The 26,124-nt window shown below is 42.3% G+C and overlaps 1 protein-coding gene across 1 annotated transcript; it reads right to left on the bottom strand.

The window, feature by feature from the left end:
• Positions 1-782: 782 nt before the first annotated feature.
• Positions 783-19,443, bottom strand: nek8 (NIMA-related kinase 8). The gene is made up of 15 exons (XM_072690643.1): positions 19,391-19,443; positions 17,289-17,494; positions 16,161-16,393; positions 15,456-15,587; positions 15,149-15,357; positions 14,967-15,046; positions 11,924-12,111; positions 10,251-10,398; positions 8,906-8,982; positions 6,411-6,528; positions 6,118-6,268; positions 4,519-4,682; positions 4,273-4,425; positions 2,845-3,003; positions 783-1,478 (listed from the first exon to the last, which is right to left on the bottom strand). Exons 1-15 carry the CDS (start codon positions 19,435-19,437, stop codon positions 1,450-1,452), a joined length of 2,094 nt encoding a protein of 697 aa, XP_072546744.1. The 5' UTR covers positions 19,438-19,443; the 3' UTR covers positions 783-1,449.
• Between the last annotated feature and the right edge of the window lie 6,681 nt (positions 19,444-26,124).

The following is a 26,124-nucleotide window of genomic DNA, read 5'->3' on the forward strand; positions in this document are numbered from 1 at the left end:
ACTTGCTTTATATGTATATATATTTAAAAAAAAAAAAAAAAAAGAAATCTCAGAAAGTGACATCATCTCATACCAGACAATGAATATCATTTCTCTGATCATTTTTAAAATGAGCTAAATATTTAGTTTATAGACACAGAACAAATTACAGGCAGGTTAGAGTCATTATTATCGTAAGCTGTGTTTGTATATAACATATTAATGACGTCTTTTTATCATGAATATTTTTATATATATTTTTATATAACCCGTTTTTTTTTCCAGCCGCATCATTAATAGGTGCCGACCTTAGCTGAAGTGTAATGCACTGCTTTACTCTACTGGCCCGTTATTGATCACCTGGCAGCTGTAGTAGACCCCGAGCTGTATTATTAGCAATGCTGAGCTTCACAAACGTGAGCCTGCGGTTTGTTGGGGAAATGGCGCCCTCTATCGGTGGGCTTCGTGCTCCAACAACGCGCATTGTTCTTAATACAGGAGGGTTTTTCGTGATCGTCCAGGGCAGCATCCAAACCAACAAAACAACAAAACTGGCACCGGACCATCTGAGCTGTGATATTCAGCTCAGTAATCTCACTCCGAGCCGTGCACTGAACACTTCTCCGGGAGTTCCCACATTGTGGCCGAGGCAGAAATCAGGGTTGGCTGAGCAACAAGCAGCTCTCGGTCCCCTATTGCTGGTGAATTACATCATCGCATGACGGAGAGCAGGCAGTAGAGCAGGCAGTGGAACAGGCAGGAGAGCAGGCAGGCTGATGCACAAAGCAGGATCATGATTTGCATTTTGTGGAATTTAAAAGAGTTTATTTTCAGTCTCTGAACAAGCCTGCGACCGAGCTCCCTTTCTAAAATTTTAATAGAAATGCTCCACTTAAATAGACATGATAAATCACTGCTCACAGGCACTCCAACCCCCGTGTGACGTGCCAGTACTTTTCTGGGTCGCTTTGGCAGTTAGTTTTAACATGTATTGTCTTCCTTGTGTCAGTCTAAACCTACAGAACCTGTTAAACATCCTGGGAATGTGTCATGCCCCCCCCTTCCTCCGAAAAACATTAAAAACACCAGAGCTTAATGTAAGAGTCAAGGCCTTGAGGAAAGCGGCCTACTCGGACAGTCTTACGTCTTATGTCTCAGTATAGCTGCATGCACCTTCATCCCAGCGGTGCTTTTAAGGCATGTCTGATAGGCAGCAAGGCACTGAGGCACTGAGGTCCCAACCTTTTTTTTTTTTTTTTTAGCAGTTACTTCCCAAAAGGCACCTAAGGCTTTATAAACCAGAGAGTCCCACCTCAGACACTATTGCACTTTCCATTCATTGCATTTCCCTACAGCGCTTCCATGTCCGTTTTCTGAGGCGAGTCTTCGTTATCGTCACCCGACTGAGGCAGTGGGCTTTAAATGACGCCTGTCCTCCTGCAGCCATCGTTGAGCGACTTGAGAGACGGATCACTTAGGGATGGGCTCTTCAAAAAAGGCTGTAAAAAGAAAAGCACAGTTCTCAATCATATATATATATATATATATATATATATATTATACAATATTATACAGTATATATAGACAGCAGACATTATAGGCATAATCTGTAATAACAGAGGCTTGCTGTTGGGTCAATAATGGTAAGAGGAAAAGACCTAGGTTCTTCAGTGTGGCCTAGATGAAGAGGCTTTAGGGACGAAGACTGCTTAAAGGAACAGTCGATCAGCCGAGATAGATCGGACATCTGAGGTGTGCTTACTTTTAGCTTAGAGATGCTAGGCTAACTGTGCTAACAAATACTGGAGTGAAATAACATGGAAAGAGTGTTTTCAGACTAAAACGAAGTCATGTCGTGTTCCAGACTGGTGACAGTGAGATTGGTGACGAGCGAAGTCCAGTGTTTGTTAGCAACATTAGCACCTAGCACCTCCTACTCTAAACTAAAGATGCAAACTCTAGATACCTAGCATGTCTTGTCTTACTGACTGATTCTGGAGCCAGTGATAAATCGTGCTCATTGCATTAACCAGCCAAACTACTCGATACCTATGCTGACCTCTTCATTTGGACTTCTGGAAAAGACTGTTCAGAGTACAGTCTTGTAGAATCTACAGAAAGGTGCATGGCGGCTAATCTGGTGGCCTAAGGTGGCCCATCGCCTAAATACAACACCTTACACCTTTATTTTGCCATCTAACGTTATATATAATTCATACACATTATGAAAAGAGCTTATGTGTAACAATATGGGAAGGGTTCTAGAAGTGAGGTACCATAAAAAACCTTAAACGATATAGAAACTACATTAAAAAGCCCTCATTATCACCCCCGCAGGGCAGAGACCTAGACAGGACAGGACTGCTGCCGCCGCCGCTGCTGCTGCTGTTGTTCATTGTATTGAGGGGAACAAGGCATAGTGAACTGCCTCATCTGAAGTTAATTAGGTGCAGTTAGTAGGAAGCCTGTGGCTACTGGGGCATAAAGGGACCAAGACAACGTATGAGCATTGTGTTAAGAGCTGAGCAGGGTAGACAAAAAGGCCTTTCACACCAGGATCACTGATTATTTACATTTAAGGCCCTGAAGCATTGATTCCTGCAACAAAATGCCAGACATAAACAGCAATGCGCTGAATTTACTGGATTCAAAAATCGATTCCACGTGAATAAAACATATTCATACCAGCAAATATGATGCACATAGTTGATATTTGATATTATTTCTGCAAATAAAACAAAGCCAGTGGTCATGAACTATGAACATATGCTCTGACATTTATGTGCTAAGTATTACTAGTCATGTCTGCTTGATTCCAGAGCCTTTCTGGCGGAAACAGGAAAAAGACAGATTAGGCTACATTACGTTTCACAGCCAAGAGTGTGTTGCCATGGCAACAAGCCACTGATGTAACCGTGAATGGGTGGCTCTCATCAAGCTGCACTGCCTTGGGGATCCCAGAGTCCTCCTCTTTCCTGCCGAGGCGGCCACGGGCTCCTTTCCCCCAGGTGTACACCTCTGCCTCTAAAGGACAGGAAAGCATCAAACACTGTTTTGTAGGCTACTAATAACATAATGCAGTCATAGCACAGGGCACGACTCAAGAGTATGAATGTGCCCAGCAAACATGAAAGACAGAAAGGCTTCAGACACACACAAGCTAATCTTTAAGACATAAATAAATCAGTAAAAGCTACAAATGAACCAGTGTCCCTATTTAAACGAAATGTCATGATCATTTCATTAAATAATGATGAAAGTGCACCTCTGTATGAATGTATAAACGCCAAATGATTAAACAAATTGATCACAATATTAAAACCTTATAAAAACAATAATTTACCCTTTCATTATCGGCTTTACACAAATGATTTATGTTTGGTGCAAGAAGAGTATGTGAACCCTTTAGAAGTTCCTGGACGTCTGCACTGATTACCAATCAAATATGGTCACAGTCACAGTTAGACAAACACACTAACGGTTGTACTGTTGTCATCCATATTGCAGGCTAGAAAAAGTAAGTGAACTCCTTTACTGTCCATTTTAATGACGTTTCCTGCAGATAAGATTTCGAACCATTCCTCCCTGTGAACTTATTTAATTTCATTAATATTTTTGAGATGTCTTGCATGCCGAGCCCTCTTCAGGTGGTGGACACAGTATATCGACAGGGGCAGGGGCAGGGGCAGGACTCTGACTTGGCCTTTCCAACACAAATCCTTTTTATTTACAACCATTTAGTTGATTTATTTGTGTGCTTTGAGCTACTGTCTTCTTGTATCACCCAACATGGTGTCATCAGCTTGAGGTTATAGTCTAACTGCCCTTATATGCTCATGTAAAATTATTTAATCAGTCAGGACCAGTCAGATGTTCAGGGCAAATCAGAGACAGGCCGCAGTGTTTTTATTGGACAGTGATTTCCTTCATGGTATCATTCCATGAACACCATGAACACCGTTCTTGTTTAGATCCATGAATAAAGGGGTTTTGGGGGGTTGGTAGTTCTTGGAGAAGTCATTAATAGAGCTTCACTTACTTTTTCTAGCCTGCACTGTAGATGCTCAGTAAAAGTAACAAACAGTACAACTGTCTGTGTGTTATTAAATGACTTGTCTATAACTGTGACTTACACAGATAACGATCAGACCCCCCCCCCCCCCCCAAGTCATTCTAAAGTGTCCACTTACTTTTTTCCTGCATGCATACAGAGGTGGACAAATGAACGCAAATGAGGTACAAAGCAACATGGATTACTTATGTAAATAAAAAAAAAAAGAAACTGAATGAAACCTGCTCCAATAGCCAGAGTGAAGGCATCTCCGCATGCTACCATGGTGACGCCCTGCAGCCCTGGCACCGGGTAGGGCACTCTGCTGCTGCGGCGAGAACTGCAGCCAAGCTGCCCATGCTGATTGCTGCCAAAGGTGAAACACTGACCTCTCTCTGCGTTTTTAGAACACACAGGCGTCAGTTTGCCTCTGTAACTGTGATAACGGCACATTGCGATGCAACAAGTGAAAGGATTCCTTGTCTTACCAGTGACTGCGGCGGAGTGAGCCGTTCCGATGTCAATGTACACGATCTTCTCCAAGTTTAGTGGAGCTGATTGGACAGGCTGGAATGTGTGCACCTCCTCCACCTGACAGCAAGAGGGCGGTTCCTCTGTATCAGCAATCTTATCCAGTCCAAGTTTGTTAAACCTGTAAAAGAGGCATATCACTGGTTCATACCACTTTTTCACAGTGCTTAAATTAATGCAGATATGGGTCAGAAGCAGCAGGTCATGTTCACATCAACCATGAGAATGGAGCGTGGAGTGATTGTTGGTCTCAGACAGGCTGGTTTGAGTATTTCTAGAACTGCTGATCTCCTGTAATTTATAGCACAACAGCCTCTGGCATTTTCTCAGAATGGTGCAATACAGTAAAACAACCAATAAACAGCAGTTCTGCGGCTGAATACGGCTTGTTGATGAGAGAAGTCAACGCAGAGCAGTCAGACTATGTTGGAGCGGACAGTAAGCCTACAGTAACTCACACTCTGTACAACTCTGGTGAACAACACAGGGTGCATCCTGAAGTGGATGGACCACAACAGCAGAAGACCACTTCGGATTCCACTTCTGTCCGCCAAGAACAGAAAGCTGAGGCTGCAATTGTAACAGGCTCGCCAAAACCAGACGGCAGAGGACTGCTAAATGTAGCCTGGTCTCAACTGCCTCAGAATCTGGCACCAATGCTAGATGTGAATCCATGGACCCAACCTGTCTTGAGTCAACCCAACAGTCCAGGCCTGGCACCAGTTAGTATCAGTCAGAACCTACATACCGATGTTGGTGGCCATGTGCATTCCTTCATGACCACAATTTACCAAACAGCCACTTCCAGCATGATGATGCTTAAAAGCTGTCTCGATCTGGTTTCATGAACATGACTTGAGAACATAAGTTGAGTATTCCTCTACAGGAATAACTGGATCTGAATTCAATACAACACTTTGGGATGTAGTGGACTGGGAGATACACAGCTGAGGCTGTTCTGAGCAAAAGGAGGTCATAGTCAGTAGGAATATAGTGTTCCTAATAAAGTGCTTGTTGAGTGAATATAAAGCAGGATGTGGGTAAACTCTGGAATCTGGACAGTACAGGGCAAGGCCATTTCCTGTGACGTAACGTCTTGTGATCCTTTTCACAGTTATGAGGCGAGCGTGACAGGAGTTCCTAGCGTTCAAAACTGGTTAGTCAATGAAAGAAAATGCTGCCGGACAGGATATGGGTCAGGAGTTTAAAGTCATGAGCTGCTCAAATAAGACAAAAGGTTTCAGTTGTCTGATGCTTTTAAGAGGTCAGGACAGATGTCTTTTGTTAGTACACTTAAGGCTCATTAAAATGTTTACCAGTGAAATCCAAGTGCCCAGATCTTCATACTGCAGGAGTAACATGCTGAGGGCAAAAGTCTGAGACTGACCCGTGTGTGACCTGTGGTATTATGCAATGCTATACTATTGCGCAAGGTCTCGGGCCACCTGGAAAGAAACTGTCTGTCTGTGTTTTACATGTACATGATTGACACCTAAGTGCTGAGCTGGTTAGAAGGTGCTGGTTCGGTTCCACCTCGGTTCCAGCATAAGCCCTACCTGTTGCTGCCACAGGCCAGTATCTGGTGCTGGGTGCCGATGATCATGGAGCAGTCCACCCCGCACAACACTCTCTGGGCCTCGAACTCAGCTGGGACATTAACCTGCTGTGGGGCATTGTGGGTGTCCTGAGTGCCCAGCCCCAAGCGACCTGAGAGAGAGAGAGAGAGAGAGAGAGAGAGAGAGAGAGAGAGCCAAGGTGAAACTACTGGTCGGTTGGGCTGTCATAGAGATAACTGAGAGGAACGCGGAACAACACAGTGATCAGAGGACAGAGCACACAGCTAATTTACCATTGTCTCCTCGTCCCCAAGAGAACACCTCTCTCTCGTTGGTCACGGCCAGCACATGGGAGGCCCCGCAGGACACTTGCACCAACTCGTAGCCCAGGAGAGCCTCCACTATTTTTGGCTGGAGACAAAACGACAAAGGCAAACGCAAAGTCAGGAAAAACAACCTTCCTTTTCAACCATGCGTACATTCATATAGATCATGTGAAAAAGTTAGAACACCCTGTAAAATCCTTTGTTTGAATAATACTGAGAGGGAAGGCAACATAAATAAACATAAACATACAACTGAAGGAAATGACTTTTATAATAATCTGTAAAATGTAATTAATAGAAATGCAGAACACTCCCACATTTATAATTCCTAAAAATGGCTCAAATTGGAATCAGGTTTAGTTTGATTTGCTCTTGATTGGCAATTAGGCATCTGTGCAAGGCTAAATCACTAACCCACTGTCTTTTTACCATCTTTCTTGTGGTGTCCACAAAAGGAAAACTCAAAATTGCATGTGGCGAAGCAAAACCTAGAGATTTTTTCACCCCTATTTGGACCACCAATTACCCAACCCGGACGTAATCCGCCATCTACCCACCATGGAGAGAGCCAGGCCAATTGTGCTCTCTCAGGGCCTGCGGGATTCGAACCAGTGATCCTCTGATCATAGTGAAAATAGTGATAAAGCCTTAATAATCACATTGTGTTATTGTTATCCTACTGAGCCCTACTGTTATTTTTTAGACATATTATTTAGTTACCATTAATGAATCAGTAACTACTATAAATGATTCAGTAACTGCTACTGAGCTAATATGTAACTTCTTTGGTTTCAGAATTCAAAACAGTGTGCTTAAGTGGTTTCTGACACTGTGTTACCTACTCAATACTTCAAGCGTACAAAAGCATAGCATGAGGCTAAAAACAGAAGTGCTACTAGCTACCTTCATCCTTTTTATTGTCTGAAATGTTATTTTCTGCTGACCTGCTCCTTCAGTAGTTCATGACTTTGTTCCTGACCATCCTCCTAGACGCTGGACACCTCAACACTGCCCTAAACATTTGTAACCATCGTTTTTAATAGAAATACACTCACTGGTGTGAAAATGGAAAAATTACATTCAATTAAAACCAAAGAGATACAACAACTGGCTGGACTGGCTGGACTGGCTCTCTACAACTTGTTGACGTCACACCTTGCTCGCAGGGAACTGGGTGATGGATGGAGTAATGGATGGAAGCTGATCACCAGAGTATGGAACTGCCCAAAACTATATCCCATTTGTCACAGATTGGGACAACTACACTTGAGCTTGAAGTCAGTATGAACTTGAACATGTCCCATGTCCGGTATGCGCTGGCCTTCATGCCAAAAGTGCCAAAGTTTGGGCTCTGCTGGTCAAATGACATGTTTTGTGGATTTTCTAAGCTAATTGTTGACTTACTTTTAATTGGAAAAGCCAATTAATGTCATCATTATCTCTATCATCAACATCATCTCTATCAAATGGCTCGAAGGTTATGAACAAAGGTGTCAGAAGTATTCATTCCCATTCATTCCTCAGGTAGTAGTGAAGATACTAGAGTTTAAAAAAAGACTTCTATAGAAGCTGAAGTATCAACTTAAGCTTTTTACTCCAGTAAAAGTGTAAAAGTACTGGTTTCAAAACCAAGTAAATGTAAAAGTAATGGAAGGAAAACAAAGGCCGAAAGCTTAGGCCGCGCCACAGGGGTCTATAGTGCTCTACCCCCCCCCCCCCCCCCCCCCCCAAAAAACCCCATTTCTCTAAAAGCCAAAATGAGGAGAATGTTCTATTAAAATGTTGATGTTGAAAACGTTGGGCTGCACTAGGCTCCTGTTTCAGCTGCAGATCTGCCCATTGAAAATGAAGCATTTTAGTAATATCAGCTCTATTAAAGGAGCGTCTCTGTGCTCTACTGAGCATTAACATGAGCTTCATGGAGGAAAATATGTAGAGGCATGTGATCAATAAGCTTTATTGGAATGTAAATGTGGGGCTTAGTCGGGACGTTTCACTGCAGGTCTCTTGAGTCTCTGCCACGGACACAGTCTTCATACTAGACTACAGACGTCTGCTGTGAGCTTGCTGGAGATGAATGAAACGGAAATGAAATAGGAGTAATTTTTTAAATGTAAGGAGTAGAAAGTACAGATAATTGTGTAAAAATGTTGTGAAGCTTCAGAGACTGGATCTTTCGAGCTGGTTTCAGGCTCTGGCTGAAGCAAAGGAGTTGTGGGCAACCTTTTCCGCCCAGGTTTGAACAAAACGGGACAATAAATAATACAAACACTATTTTATTCCTTATTATCTGTAACCTTTACACCTCACTGTTGAAGTGCTTGTGGTGTTTATCAGTCATTTCCTTTTTCTCCTTTCCAGCTTGTTTGCAAACCTCAGAATAACTAAATATCATGACACATATCATCCTTTCATTTACATGCCTCCCAGTTATTACGGGAACGATCATATGGACGACTTACTTGTGTTACATCGTTCAAATTTCCATGTCCAAGACATCCATTGCTGCCACTCCCAAATGTCATGATTATTCCCCTGTCTGTGAGACAAATGAGAGCATTAAAGTTTTAACAGCTGATACAAAAGCTGTTAAAAAAACAACAACAAAGTCTGACCCCAAAACAAAGCATAAAATATTCATATGTTGCCTGTCAACAGCAGTAAACTAGGAGGGGGTGGGGTGTAAGAGGCTGTTTAATCATTTCTGGCATAATAAAAACAAACAGAAAATACGTGTAGATTCCAACCTGCCAAAACAGAGCATGAATGTAATTCAGTACAAAGCCAGCAATGTAGTTAAGCATGTAATTTGTAACATGAATAGGTTTGATTGATAAAAATGACATAGATGTCATATAACTGGTTTTCTAAGGCCTACTAATCCCTGGAACTGAAAGAAGTGAGTCTTCAGCCTGAACATGAGTGACTCTAAGTGAGTAAGTAAGTAAGCTTTAAGCCAGGTCTATAAGGTGCTTTGCGTCCCAAACCCAAAATTCATTGTATTTATGCCCCAAAAGGTACATACATCCAGCCCCCTAGCAAAAGCCCTGCTAGCCCTAGTGTAAGCTGGCTAAATGGTAAAACACAGCGGCTAAATTCATGAACCAGGCCTCATGATCGCAGCTTCAGAAAATGGGAGCTCAAAAACTGCAACTGGGCATCTGTGCTAGGCTAAATCAGTAACCCACTGCCTTTTTTACCATCTTTCCTACCCAACGCCTGCACCTGTGCCAATGTCCACAAATGGGAACCTCAACAGCGGCATGCGGCAAAGCATAACCTGGAGATAAGAACGAGTGCTAGGCTTAAAGCTAACCCAGCCAATTTCTTCAGCTAACTAACCACACACCGCTCTGAAAGAACAGCAACACTATCCAGTAAAACACTGGAATACATTTTTAAAAATATATACAGAGTTAAAAACAACGCTAAGGCTATGTGGCTGTAAGCAGTCCTGATGACGTAGATGCCACAATGTTCATGTTGAAAAAAATTAAAGCAGCTAGTCTGTTGGAGGCTGCTTCAGGGGACTGGTTTCTGAACGCGTCATCTTTTTTATTGTCCTGAATTTTCAGGTCCATGGGCCGTGACACAACGAGCATTCCAGGCTCTGTGGATGTTGACATATGTAGTTCAACAGCTTCTAAACAAGGCATTCAAATTATTTCCTTTAAATAGATTTAATATTTTTTTAATAATCTTGTACTTCAGTTTACCTGTTAAAAATGGATTAGATTAAAACATATATTTAAATGTGTAAAAAGTTATAACCCTTGTGACTGGCGTGGCCTATAACAGGCAGTGTACCTGTCATGCAGGTCGTAAAGAGATCTCCACAGGAGACTGATTTGATGGTGACGCCAGATTGGCCCTCCAGGAAGCGAGAGATGAACTGTGGCTGCATCTGCTCCACAGCACCAGGCAGAGATGTCTCGCCAGAGCCCACAGAGGGAGCCTGTCACATCAAAGACAAAAGGGTCATTACAAGTTAAATTACCTGTCCAAAAATACTTTCACTATATGTTTGTGGACCCCCAAAGTAATTTCATCATTCATAGCGTGCACCAACTGAACCTTACAGGTGTTCAAATGCATACACATAGTTTGTACACATTGCCAACTGTGCCTCAGGTCACCTTGCTCAATGCCAAGCATGAGCTAGAGGGGTAAAAACCCCCTCTGCATTAAGCTGTGGAGCTGTGGATCTGTGAAACTACGTTCGCTCCGGGGATTGAGCTCTATCCAGTAGCTTTGGAAATAGTTGGAGTGGGGTTTAAAATCAGCACAGTACAATATCTGGACCTAAGCTCACTAATGCCCGTATGGCTGACTGCAATAAAATCCTTACAGCAATGTTTCTCAGTGTAGTGGAAAGTCTTCACAGTAAATGCTGTTCCTATTAATAACCTTGTTTTTATAAGATTGGATACAAATGTGGCTACAACCTTTTTGCCATGTAGTGTATTTATCTTAAAGCAGCAGTATGGGAGAACTGGTATTTGTGCTCATGGGTTCCCCCTATAGGTGGAGAGTGTAATTCATAGCAGTAATAACAAATTGTGCTTTGAGCTCCCTCTTTTGGTAAACATGATTTTTACAAACTCAGAGATCACATGATTCTGAAGCGGTTATTTGAAGGTATTTAAGGTATAAATCTGCATAGTGTTGCTTTAAATAAATAATGGTTATAGGAGTAAACATACAGAGGAGTAAACATACAGACCCTTTGGCTTTAAGCAGGTAAAGGTATATCACTGAACTAAACGCTACTGCTTTAAAGTGCAAGTAAACTGATGTGGGAGCTGATGGTGCCCTGAACATATGGAAGAGGCTCATGAGAGAAATCTGGCCAAAAACCAGGAGCTGGTAAAGCAGTGGTGCAGCCGAGGCTGGCGGGCTACCCGCAAGCCATCTGAAGTGTCTGGGTCTGTGAAGCACTGGCAGGCCTGGGAGTAACTGGAATGGCGAAGACGAGAGCCATTTGCTCCAATACGGAGGGGTCACCTGGGCGAGATGTTGAAAGAGCTGAAACCCCTGTTGATTCCAGGAACATCACTGATGACGCATCCCAGCGCATTCCCGTGATGTATCTTGCAACCTCATACACTTACTCCTTGTAGCAAGTGCTTTATGCCCCCAGGAGATTCCAGTTCCTTCAGTTCCTCCTCAATTGATGATGAACATTTTCCCTCTATAACATAGTGGGAGCCCCGCATCTTCCAAATGTTAACATTCTCATTGGTTGCTGAAGTCACATACAAAACAAAGAAGCCTCTGGCTGGCTCCGTTCTCCCTTGTTCACTCGTTACTAAGCCCCGCCTCCGCAAGCTCGTTATCGACTCCCTAATGTGCATTTTTCTAACATGCTGAGTGGGCGGGAGACCCAAATGACTCATAAAACCAATAATAAATGACTCATAAAACCAATAATAAAAAACTCTAGTCTCTAGAGTGTATTTCAGTGTATTTCAGAGCCTGACCTCCCAGGTGATCAGCCGTCCAGATTTGGTGACGCCCATCTTCTGGGTGCGGCCCAGGGACACCTGCAGCACCTCCGCGTTGAGCATTGGCAGGCGCAGAGGCGTGGAGATGCCGCTGCCCCACGTGTACACCGAGGACAACGGGAGGGAGTGCATCATCTTTGTTGAACTTAAACTTGACAGCCCACCTGAGAGAGAGAGAATGGATTCCATCACACTGTGATTTTTAAGCAGTTGATCGAGGTTTGTGTAGGAAGCCATGAGTCACAAATACAGCGGCATGAAAGAGGACCAGGCCTGCCCTGGTCCAACTACTGCTACCGTGAACGGTTGTACGAGTAAAAGACAACCTGAAAAGACTTCCATCTTTTACAGTTTTAGAAAACGTGGTCAATACTTGGTCAAGACAGCCCCTTTGGCAAATAAAAAAATACATTGTCAAAAGTTTGTGGACACCTTTTTTTTTTTTATCTTGGGAAGGTTCTCCAGGAGTTTCTCTGGGGACATTGCTGTGAGGATCTGATTGCATTCAGTCACGAGGGAGGTCAGGTACAAACCTTGGATGATTAGTCTGGACTTCTATACAAACTCATGGGGCAGTTCTTTGGTATTAGAAGTTTGGCCTGTCGACGGTCCATAGGCTTATAAAAGCTAAACTTACTGACTAGAAGGGGCATCCACAAACATTTGGAAATAGCATGTAGAACCACAAGCTATGCTGGAAAACCTTTGGTAAGTGGGGTAGGTCATTTATAGAACTTTGTAAAGTATGGTTTTGTACAGCACTGTTCATTCACACTGTAAAAAAAACCTTTGGTATTTAAAAAGTGTTAATATTTGTGCAGCAATACAGTTAGTAGGATGACAGAGACAGAATTTAGGTTTGAACCAGCCGTGCATTCCTCACTCTCATACCTTAAGAATTTTTTTACTGAATAAAGTTATCTGGATATAATTAATGTAATAGTTTTGTAAAGCAGCTTTATGCAAGAATAAGACAAGCTGAGAAATGCATAACCAGGATTAAAAGTGAAAGAATTATGTGGGCAGAAGAGTAATATTACAGGCTTTTACACAAAGATGACTAAGGCAACGGAGCATTTCCATACAGTGGGGACAAAAAAGTATTTAATCAGTCACCAATTGTGCAAGTTCTCCCACTTAAAAAAATGAGAGGCTGTAATTGACATCATAGGTAGACCTCAACTATGAGAGACAAAATGAGAAAAAAAATTCAGAAAATCACATTGTCTGATTTTTAAATAATTTCTTTGCATAGTGCAGTAGTCAGGGGGCCAAGACCAAGGTAGCAACGACAGCGGCACTATTCTCCCAACTACAGTGAGTGGAGCAGCAAAATGGTTTTGAAGCTGTAATTTTAAGGTACAAATATACACATACAGTCACATGCACACCCCTTTCACCTTCTACAGTTTTATTATATTATAGATTATATTATTATTATAGATTAAGTAGATTTTTTGTCTGTTTTTTAGACATTTGTGCTAATGAATTTATTAAAAATCGAAATGTGAAATAGCATATGTACACAAGTGTGCAAACTAGGGATGCCGACCTGATATTAGATTAGATATCGGTCCCGATATTAACAAAAATTAGCTGGATCGGGTATCGGACAATTACGCCGATCGATGGAACCGATTCTTTCACTTTTATTTGTTGGTAAGAGGCTGCACTAAATGTGCAAATAAATAAGTGACAAATGGCAGTTTAGTACATTTATCTATGTGTTCATTTGTTATATTATATAAAGTAATGATTAAATCAACCCTGATGCCTTAAGTCTCTCCCACATGATCAGGTACACGGTTTATTAATACAGCAATGGTATCGGACTGGTATCGGGTATTGACCTATATGCAAATTTTATGTATCGGTATAGGAACTAAAAAAGACGGATCGGTGCATCCTTAGTGCAAGCCCTTTGACATGATATCCAGCGCAATGCACCTCAGAAACATGACAAGGACCTTAAGCACACAGCCAAGAGAACAAAGGAGTGGTTAGGAGTCTGTTAATGTACTTTGCCAGAGCCCAGACCTGAATCCAATCGAACATCTGCGAAAGAAATGTGGAATGGCTGTGGATGGGGACAGGCGCTCCCCATTCAACCTGACGGAGCTTGTAAGAATATGCCAAGAGCTTGAAGCAAAGGTGCATCAATCAAGCTAAGGCTGTGTACAGATATTTAACCCCTACATAACCGTAAACATCAACCTTAAAATAGAATTACAGACTTAATTAATGGCAAACTTAGAACAAACTCCAGAGCAAACTCCAAGCCATGGGGTCAGAAGAATTATCTGCAGACCTCAGAAACAGGACTGTGTCAAGGTATAGGTCTGGAGAAGGATGCAGAAAAATTGCTGCAGCTTTACACGTCCCAAAGAGTATAGTGGCCACCATAATTCGTAAAAGGAAGAAATTTAGAACCACCAGGAATTTTCCAAGACCTGGCCGCCCAGCCAAACTGTGTAGCCCCTAAATAACCTGTTTTTGTCAGTAAATTAAAACTGCATATTTTCTAAAATCCTGTGTTCACTTTGTAATTATTGGCAAAAATAACGTCTATTGTACACTATTGTAGAATACGTCTGTAACGTAATAAAGCGTGGAGAAGGTGGAGGGGGTGTGTAGACTTTCCGGCTTGACTGTAGTGTTGCTTTAAGTCAGGTTCAGTGTCAAAGAGCCCCTTTTTCTGTACCATATGTGTATACTCCATAGTTTTTACCATGCCACCTACTTTACATGACTTCATATTCCACTAAAAGCAATTCTGTTCATTAATGTTTTTTATCCAATATAGGTTGCAGCATCTTCTGCTAGTAAAAGCCCTACACTGATGCTGAGTATTGATCAGTGGCATCTGTAATCGTTCTTTGAAACCCTAACCTTACAGCACTTTCACTACACACTCGATACCCCCTTTGGTAGTGCTCTACACTGTGATTTCTTTTTTTTATAAGATCCCGTATAACAGTAGATGATGAATAATACATGAGGTTAGGACATGAAATCTTACCTCTAGTCCTGGTTCCAGTTACTCGTCCTCCAGGTCTGCCATGCGGGCCTGTCTGAACGCTGGACAGGGGCTTTTCAATTCTGTGGGGATGTCTTAATTCAGTATAAAAGCATTCTTCAGGGCCCCTGTTTGAATCTGTTAGAGATCTGTGATGTAGTGAATCGGTTGTAAAGCTGCCTCACCTGCGCATTTTGACATTGCCAATGTCAGTGTAGAGGTTAAGCAATGGCCGGATGCAGATGGGGAGGGCCATGATCTCATTAAGCTGGGGCCGCTTGGAGGGGTCCAGATTGAGCATGTTGAGGATAAGCTGCCGGAGCTCTGGGCTGTATCGGTCTGATATCGGGGCGAAAGTGCCACTCATGATCTTCAGGACCAAGGCTGGTAGGTTCTGAAAACAAAAGAGAACAAAAGTCTCCTTTAGATTCTCACCCGAGAGGTTCAGGCGGTTCCAAGCGAAAAACAAAAAGCAGGTAGAGGATGACTCACAGCTGCCTCGAAGGCTCTTTTGAGGCTGGCAAGTTCATAGAGCACACAGCCCAGGGCCCAAATGTCACTCTTCTGGTTGTAGGGTTTTCCTTCACAAAGCTCGGGGGAGATGTAACAAGGCGTCCCGACAACCTGCATTCAGATTTAGAAGCCTTTGATCGTAACTCTAGTAAAAATTCAAAGTAATCACACAGCTTCAGCACATAAGTGGTTGTTTGTTGGTTGCTATGGTATCCTAAAAGGTGCTCTGCTGTTGCTTGGTAGTGGCACGGTATTGTAAACCTACTGGTTAGTAGGATATTGCTTAGTGGTTGCTAGAGTATGTTGCTAGATGGCTGCAGTGCTGCTCCAGGTGGTTGCTGAGGTGTTGCTTTGTGGTTATCCCAAGTGGTTGCTGGGATGTTGCTAGATGCTGTGGATGGTACGGCTGCCATTGTATTGAAGGTTGATGGTTGCTAGGTGGTTGCTTTGGTATCCCACACGACGCAAAAGTAGCGCACACAATATGCCTGATTAAACAGCTGTATACAAGCCTGTCATTCCTGACCAGCATTCCGGATTTGATTCAGTGTCACATGTCTTGGGAAGTTTGGGACAAGTTAGTGGATAAAAATACCAGCAGACGAAGAAGAACAATCGTGTTGCAAATGATGTATTACTAATTAATAAGAGTGACACTACTCAACTGTAGCATGTGGTACTTACGGTGTAAGCTTTGCTCTTGCTAACAAGGATTTTGGAGATTCCAAAGTCACCTATTTTCACTATCATCTGGTGCTTGTCTAGTAAAATATTCTGCGTCTTGAGGTCTCGGTGAAGAATGAGCTTGTTGTGCACGTGGTACAGGGCTAGTAAGATCTGCACAAAGAAGTGCAGGATGGTGTCCTCGTCCAGCAGAGAATTGCATCGCTTCTGGATGTAATCAGCAAGCGTTCCACCTATAATAAACACAAGTTCAAAGACCACAGTTCACAAATTCTGCAAATTCTACTGTGTGTTAGATAGATTAGCATGTAGAATCTGTGTTCTATGTGAGCTACCATGTTTTTATCGTATAAAAAGACATACAAGACTTGCGCTCTTGTTGGATGCACTGTGTTTTTACTTTAGCTTGTTGATGTCTGAATGTTGTACCCTTTAAGCTCACCTTACAATGATGTACAATGTCTAAAATTAGAGCAATCTGGGGTCTAACATGCTACCACTATGGCCCGGGGTCACGAGTTTGAATCCCCAGCCATGCTGCTTTGCCATCAGCGGCCAGAGCTAGATGCTAGCGGGAGAGCACAATTCTTAATAGTGGGCAGATGGTGCTCTCTTCCCTTATCACTCTTAAGTGATGTTGGCCGGCACAGGCGTCTGTTAGCTGATGCAGTTGAGCTGGGGACCCAGCACTATTCTCCAAGCATGCTGGCTGCCATGCAATGGCATATTGGTGGCAGTTCAAAAAGGAGCCAGTGGTTGGCTTTGCATGTTTCAGAGGAGACGTGTGTTTTTAATGTATAAAAGACATACAAGGCTTTCGCTCTTGTTGGATGCACTGTGTTTTTCCCTAAATAAGCATGTGAGCTTATTCAGAGCACAGTTTGGATTCTGTAAATTGTCCCTATTCATTAGTTTGAGGGATTATGTTACTAATAGAGAAAAGCAGATTATTTAATATAAATGGAGAGCACTCATTGGTCTGCTCTGCCTTATGACACAAACTTCAGGCTACATCTTAAAGCATGAAATTCTCGAACAGGTTCCTTCCACAAGCCAAAGGTTTGGCAGCTTTCCGGCCCTGTTTTTGTTGATTAAAGTCCTGTGTAGTAAAAAATAAGGTAATAGTACCTGGTGCATATTCCATGGCGATCATGAGTGCCTTGTCCTCCAGGAAATTCTCGTAATATTCAATGATGTTTGGATGATTGAGTAATTTCAGCACTTGGCACTCGTTCTGCGCAGCGAGGCGCTCATCCCGTGTCATCTGCTCCACCGGGATTTCCTTTAGGATCACTAAAGCTCCGTCTACCCGCCGGCGGCAGAGGTGCACTATCCTGTTCCAAATACAAATCTTGTGGTCAACATTAAAACATGGACTGCCCATATTTGCTGTTGTCAGAAAATATGCCTATGGACCAGGCCATTGTACCGGGATTCCCTTGCTCATACTTCACTTTTACTGCCATGACATTCCTGCTAGACAGGACACGAACAGAACCTTAAGGTAAACGTACCTATTAAGCTCACCAACATCTACATTGAGACATTTTAGAGCCTGAGACAGCAGCAATTACTGATTAAAAAATATTATATGAAATTGTAAGTACAATTGTAAGTTATGCGACATAAGTCTAGGTGAATCAGAACATAAAGAATGTCTATTAATGTCTATTAAATTATAATTTATCTTAATGATGTCCAAGGCTGTACCCTTTAAACTCACTCAATGTATAAAATTAGAGCAATCTGGGGGCTCTGAGTGGTTCCGTGGTCTAACATGCTACCACTTTGGCCCAGGGGTCGCAAGTTCGAATCCCGAGCCATGCCGCTTTGCCATAATCGGCCAGAGCCTGAGAGAGCACAATCGGCAGCGCTCTCTCTGGGATGGGCAGATTGCAGTTGAGCTGGGGACCAGTGCTAACCTCCTAGCATGTTGGCTGCCAGGCAATGCCACATTGGCAGCAGTTCGAAAAGAGACAGTGGCTGACTTCTCATGTATCGGAGGAGACGTGTGTTAAGTCCTTACCTTCTTAGTGCTAGAAGCAGCTTTGTTTATTTATACTTTTTTGGTATAATAAGATAAATATAAAATAATAATATCAAATAAAGTATCTAATAAAGTATCTAACATTTAAATGTTGTGCCTTCTAAACTTCTAAATGTGTTGATCTAATCTATGGTGTTCCTGGTGGATGCTGGGTTGTTACTATGCAGTTGCTGTGGTATTTCAGGTGTCTGCTAAGGTGTTTTTTCCTAAGTGCTATCCCAGGTGGTTGCTAGGTTTCGATGGTGTTCCTGGTGGATGCTGGGTTGTTACTATGCAGTTGCTGTGGTATTTCAGGTGACTGCTAAGGTGTTTTTTCCTAAGTGCTATCCCAGGTGGTTGCTAGGTTTCGATGGTGTTCCTGGTGGATGCTGGGTTGTTACTATGCAGTTGCTGTGGTATTTCAGGTGACTGCTAAGGGTGTTTGTTTGCTAAGTGCTATCCCAGGTGGTTGCTAGGATGTTGCCCTGCAGTTTCTATGGTGTTCCTGGTTCTTACTATGCAGTTGCTGTGGTATTTCAGGTGACTGCTAAGGTGTTTTTTCCTAAGTGCTATCCCAGGTGGTTGCTAGGCTGTTGCCCTGCAGTTTCTATGGTGTTCCTGGTTGTTACTATGCAGTTGCTGTGGTATTTCAGGCGGCTGCTAAAGTGTTAGTCAGTGGGTGCTATGATGCTGCCAAGGCGTCCCTAGACGGTTGCTATGGGATACCGTACGTCCTCACGCGAGCCTGAATAGCACGAACAGTAGCTAGCTAGCTCTTTCCACTGGTGGTCCACCCTGAACGCTCTCATCGTATTAAAACTCATTTTACAGTAAACATTAACCACTAAAATCTTAAACTGAAGTAAAAATACTTCTAAACTACTGGAGTAAACGTAAAAACGTAGCTACTGGTTTAAAAACCCAACCTAAGCGTTTATCTCTGGCTACAAAAACAACAACAGGAGACTGAGACTGAGACTGGTTAGCTGGCTAGCTAAGATCAGCGGACGCTGCAGCTCTGCTGAGGAGCTCCACAGCTCCCTGAGGGAGAACCGTTAGACCGGTCTGGAGGTGATGCTCCCTCTAAAGGACACAGCCTCCCGCTCTCGGACCGAGGCTCTAGAGTAGACACGCAGTAGACACGTCTCATAAAGCTGCTTCTGGACCTGTGTTGTGTCCTGGTGTGCTGCTCAGTGCTATTTACCCGAAAGCTCCTCTCCCGACCACCTTAATCTTCTCGTACTTCTCCATCTTGTTTGGCTGCGAAACCGTTCCTGGTCTCTAGGCAACGCCTTCCACGCGGCTACGGGGCGCGGCGTGGGACAAACCGGGGAGCACGCGGGAGAAGTCACGGGGTTATGAAAAATATGTAAAAAAAATAAATAAAAAAAAGGTTATAATATGATATGATATGATAGGACCTCACTTTATCTGAAGTCTTAAAGTTATTTTATTCAGACTGTAGTCATCATTTGATTTAGCTGATATGTAAAGCTGGGTGTCCTGGGAAAGATACAGAGCCCAGCACTGACCCTTGAGGAATACCATATCTCACTATTGTGCGATAAATAGAGTTCACTCATGTAGGATCGCAACCAAGAGAGGGCAGATCCATTCAATCCTATACGGAATACCATCCTGTCTGGATAAAATAACTTTAAGACTTCAGATCAAAGTGAGGTCCTATCATATCCTTTCCTTTCTACCCACGAGCCATCAGGTTCCTGAACAAGCTGTGAACCTTTCACCAACACCACTGCACTCGGACACTCTCTCTCTCTCTCTCTCTCTATATATATATATATATATATATATATATATACTCTATATATCACTGCTATGGACACCATCACTAAGTCACTTTATACAACAGGAATAGACATAAACATACATATATAAACATATATATATATATAGACATAAACATACACATATAAACATATATATATAGACATAAACATACATATATAAACATATATATATAGACATGAACATACACATATAAACATATATATATATAGACATAAACATACACATATAAACATATATATAGACATAAACATACATATATAAACATATATATATAGACATAAACATACATATATAAACATATATATAGACATAAACATACATATATAAACATATATATATATAGACATAAACATACACATATAAACATATATATATAGACATAAACATACATATATAAACATATATATATAGACATGAACATACACATATAAACATATATATATATATAGACATAAACATACACATATAAACATATATATAGACATAAACATACATATATAAACATATATATATAGACATAAACATACATATATAAACATATATATAGACATAAACATACATATATAAACATATATATATATATATAGACATAAACATACACATATAAACATATATATATAGACATAAACATACATATATAAACATATATATATATAAACATAAACATACATATATAAACATATATATATAGACATGAACATACACATATAAACATATATATAGACATAAACATACATATATAAACATATATATATATATAGACATAAACATACACATATAAACATATATATAGACATAAACATACATATATAAACATATATATAGACATAAACATACATATATAAACACATATATATAGACATAAACATACATATATAAACATATATATATATAGACATAAACATACATATATAAACACATATATATATAGACATAAACATATTCATATTTAGCTCCACTCTCTCTCAGACTATGCCTGTCTCATACATGTACACATCAAAGAATTTCCACAGATCCCTTCTGTCTTTGTATATTCTGTATTTTTGTGTATATTTTGTTTGTACCTTGTATTTATTTAATATAATTTTTAATATAACTTTATTTTAATATGTTTAGTATTTATATAGTTTTGTCCTCCTGTAGAGCATCAACCTGAGCCTCACCACATTTCAGCATTTCAATGCATAAATGGCCTGACATGCTGTGCAAATGACAAATAAACCTGAAACCAATTAAACTAACTAACTAAGACCGTCCCTGTCAGTCACAGGCCCTTAGATTCATCCTAACCCTGTCAAAAACGATGCCCCTCTGTCCAGTGATTTGAAGGTGTTATTTTAAGGTAAAAAGGTTAAATGATGTGGCTGTAACCAAACTCTGCATGTCTTCACTGTGTGCCTTCAGTGTGGGAAGAGAGAGAGAGAGAGAGAGAGAGAGAGAGAGAGACTTCAGCAGCTATCAGCAGCTATCGATGAGGAAAGTTTCCCATAAGTTGCTGCTCTCTGGCCGGTTCTGTAGTAACAAGTGTCTAGACACTGATTATTACAATGATGATGTAAAGTCCCTCGGGCCTGAGAGATAAGCCACCTGACGGCCTGCCATTAGCCATTAACGGTGTTTCCTGTTACCAAAGAAAACATGATCCAGTCATGCAGTAATACTAGAAGAATAGAGAATACACTGAGTTTATAAGAGTTGAAGATCCTACAGTACAGATGTCTGTAGGATGGATCGAAAAAACACTATATGGAAAAAGTATTGGGACACCTACACATGACCCCTACAGGAGCTGTTATGACCTCCCATTCTAAGCCCATAGGCATTCATATGGAGTTGGTCCCTCTTTGCAGTTTTGGACAGCAGGTTTGGAGCTCTGCAGTTACTGAGTCAGCAGAGCGTTGGAGACGGTTCTGCTCTATGTGCTGAGCTCAGCACTCGGCCCTGACCCCGCTCTGTTACTTTACATGGTCTGACACTTGGTGGCTGAGTTGCCGTGGTTCCTAAACGCAGTACCTCGCTGGAGAACCACCCATTCTTCCACTAGTCTGTGGAAAGGCAGACTGCATGGCTAGGTGCTTGATTTTATACACCTGTGGCCATGGGACTAAATTAAGCACTTCAATTCAATTCAATGATTAAGAGGTTTTGTCCCAATACTTCCATCCATATAGTGTCTCACAATTGTATGGAGTAGATTGAACCGATGTACCATATTAGGAATGCATGATGTGTAGGTGTGTAGGCTAAGAAGAAGTCGGCTAAGAGAATTTGTTTGTTATGTTGTGAAATTTAGTAAAGTAATAGAACTACTGCATCGATTTTATAGAACTTTGTTGCCAGTAAAGGACTTGTTCACCTATTTACACCTAGAAAATCAACAGATGTGTCATTTGATCAGGGGACGGCCAAGCCTTTTGTGTAAGACCGTGTGTTTTTGGCTCGGAAAACTGTGAGAACGGTTTTATGAGCAGATTCAGTGACGCTGCTCTACCGCATGCTTGAACTCAGAGGTTTCAGTGAGATCGCTCACGCTGCACATTCCTCTCGAGTGACTGATGCAGCCTGAGAACACACACTCGAGACTCGGAAACGTGCGACCAGGCTGGTCCTCAGACTGTGAGAAAACAACTCACAGAGAATGAAAATGGGCCACAAATACTTGCGGCCCGTCCTCCTAAATTGCAAGGGGCTCTTTTGGCTCACACCACAGTTCTTCACTCAGTTCTTCGCTCAGAATCTGGTAGTGTTATTGTAGTGGTCATATACTTATATACTTTATAGCAATATTGCAGTACTAACATTCCTGTTATAAATGAATACAATAAATGCAGATGTTGTGTGTGTTCATATCAATAAACACAAGCCTGGTAATACTCACTCCATATATGACATCGGTACCATCTAACTATAGTGGAACCCTTTGTTGGTGCTATGTAGATCCATTGGCATTCGCAGAATGTAGAGGTACGTATCTTTCCCAAGGACTGTTATTGGTGTAGCGTGGTGTGCTTACCTGGGGCGATGTTACCCACACCAGCACTTTGAAAAGGTTCTTTAAAGAACCATATACATAAGTTGTTTTCACTGTTAACACATTGTTAGGGTCCTTTGCAGAACTAAAGACCCTTGAAGGACCCCTTTGTATAAGGGTGTATGCTTTATAGAGGACATAAATCATTCATGTCTTCATGTCTGGGGTGGAGAAGGTGAAGTATTGTCCGCTGTGAGAAAACCCTGGAGACACAAGCAACCCTATCTGAGGTGATGCTTCTAGAGAGTTTCGACAAGCCTGTCAGTAATATTAGACCTTAATGCTTCAACCCAGTGCCTTGGGGTACAGATTTCATCATGACCAGCTACGTTATCATGTGACCATTACACTGTAATGATAATGTAATGATTGCTCATATTGTGTAGCACTATTAGATGTTTTACTGAACATTTTCCGTGTATTTTGTCATCAGCTACATATGACACAGCCCTAGTGTTGTCTACTGTTTGTGACTGGTTGTGAATTGCAGTATATCATTAGATCTATTATAGCTGGTGCCGGCTCTAGGCCTTGTTCATACACACAAGATTTCCTCCCCTCCTTTTCTGATGTATCGAACACCAACATTAGCCGGCTCTGAGAGCACAAACAGGAGATAATCGCTTGGCACACGTCCTCCCACCTCAGCACTTTACTGAACTACTGTGAATTCATTCTGCTGAGAGTCAGAAAGAAGCAGATGTTCCTTCAGCTGGTAACACTTATCTTCTCACTTAGTGTGACTGAACCCACAAACATACTCAGTGTACCTTGTCAGGATGGGGTGTTTTGCAATTACTCCATGTGCACTAGATTGCCAAAAGTATTCACTCGCCCATCCAAATCATTGAATTCAGGTGTTCCAATCAGTTCCAAGCACCTAGGCCTGCAGTCATGAAACAATGGATCGCTCTCAGCTCAGTGAATTCCAGCATGGTACCATGAAAGCATGCCACCTGTGCAACAAGTCCAGTCGTGAAATCTCCTCGCTACTAAATATTCCACAGTAAACTGTCAGTGGTATTATAACACAGTGGAAGCCACTGGGATCGACAGGCAGCGTAAAATGACAGAGCGGGGTCAATCCCTACAGACCTCCAAACTTCATGTGGGCTTCAGATTAGCTCAAGAACAGAGAGCGTAGAGAGCTTCATGGAATGGGTTTCCATGGCCGAGCAGCTGCATCCAAGCCTTACATCACCAAGCGCAATGCAAAGCGTCGGATACAGTGGTGTAAAGCACGCCACTGGACTCTAGAGCAGTGGAGATGTGTTCTCTGGAGTGACGAATCACTCTTCTCCGTCTGGCAATCCGATGGATGACTCTGGGTTTGGCGGTTGCCAGGAGAACGGTACTCGTCTGACTGCATTGTGCCAAGTGTAAAGTTTGGTTGAGGGGGGATTATGGTGTGGGGTTGTTTTTCAGGAGTTGGGTTCAGCCTCTTTGACTGCATTCAGCGACCAGAGTGCTGGACGATGTTGGACGATCACCACCCCACCTCATCCCAAACTCCCCAACTCATCCTAAAAGTCATGGATGGAGCACCATCCATCATTCCACAGAATGCAGTATACTTCTGCTCCTCTAGCCCCTGCCTGGCATTAGACATGGGGCCAATAGGTTCATGTTTATCTGCAGTACTAATTGGGTGGATTACAGGATTGCAGTCTTCGAGACCTCGAGTAATTGAGGTCTCATTGTTCATGGCCAGCTGTGCTGGTGTCTGAGGAAAGATGGTGCTCTGCATTTATGTGTGCTTGAGGCGCCCTCTTGTGACAGTCCAGAAAAACATCACTCTTTTTTTTTGTTTGTACAAAAAGCCCCCTTACAGAACAAACACCCACCTATACAAGTTTACATTTGTAGTACCATTATTTCCCAAAACCTATTGTCATTAAAAATATGATTAAAATTAGGGTTAAACATACGATTCACATGGAGACACCTGACATGAGTGGGGTCCGTAATAGTTCTGTTGTAAAAGTACTAAAAATCAGTAATCTGAGACTTCTCTATTGCCACCGGTAAATAAATTATCATGAATATCGTATGAATTTGTATGAAAATCACAGCAGCAGAAGGCAAGAGGTTTATACGTAAGATCAGAACATTAGAAACGTAACCCTCGCTCTCATACCCTCACAATTGGGACACAGTGGGAATACGGAGAGGTTTGAGGGGCCCCTCTGGTTGTTTGATTGACATCTGCATGACAGCACATGGCAGCACATATAAACCCCCTATAAACATTATATAAATGGGCCCCCATTTCCCTTAGCAATGCCTGCTTGGAGCACCTTAGCCATGAATGCTAGGGCATCAAACCAGCGACCTGTAGGCCATGGCTGTCTTTTCATAGCTCTACAACTCTCCAATGAGATTTTCAGATAGGGCTCAAGCCTAGGCCTAATGTACACAGCATTACAAGACCATTGTTTCTATCTAACACCAGCATTTACTGGGAATTTTCCACTGGAAGACTGGGACACAGCCTTCCCAGTTCCTCATGTGGCTGGTTTCAGTGGTGTCTCAGCGGTAAGAGTATTGGACTATCGATGACAGGGTTGTGGGTTCGATACCCGGGCTCACGGTTGGGCCCTTGAGCAAGAGTGCCGCAGCAATGGCTGCCCACCGCTCTGGGCATGTGTGCTCACTGTCCACTGGTGTGTATGTGTGTGTGTGTTCACTGCGTGGAGGACAAATCCCTCCCTCTAAAACCACCCAGCCTTCTCCTCCAGAGGACTGACAGCATGCAAAATGCTCTTCACTCTTTATTTAATGGATTGGGGCCCCAGCATCTAGCTATACGCCCTATTTCTGCCTCTCTACAGTAACTCAGCAAGCCCCTCTCCAGCATCAGCAAACAAGCGGACAATTGACTGAGCCAGAGGTGGTCTCGTGACGCCGGGAATTTCTCCGCGAGCCGTATAAACAGCACATTGTGGTCGGGACAATCGGCCATTTTGTCTCCCTCTCTCTCTCTCTCTCTCTCTCTCTCTCTGCTGAGTGTGTCGAGGCTTCTGGCCACAGCATGCTTGTTATGATTGCGTTAAATAATGTGATGTCGCCTCCTCCCCGCAGCTCTGGAATTTAGA

The sequence above is a fragment of the Salminus brasiliensis genome, chromosome 11, assembly GCF_030463535.1.
Source record: "Salminus brasiliensis chromosome 11, fSalBra1.hap2, whole genome shotgun sequence".
NCBI lineage: Eukaryota > Metazoa > Chordata > Actinopteri > Characiformes > Bryconidae > Salminus > Salminus brasiliensis.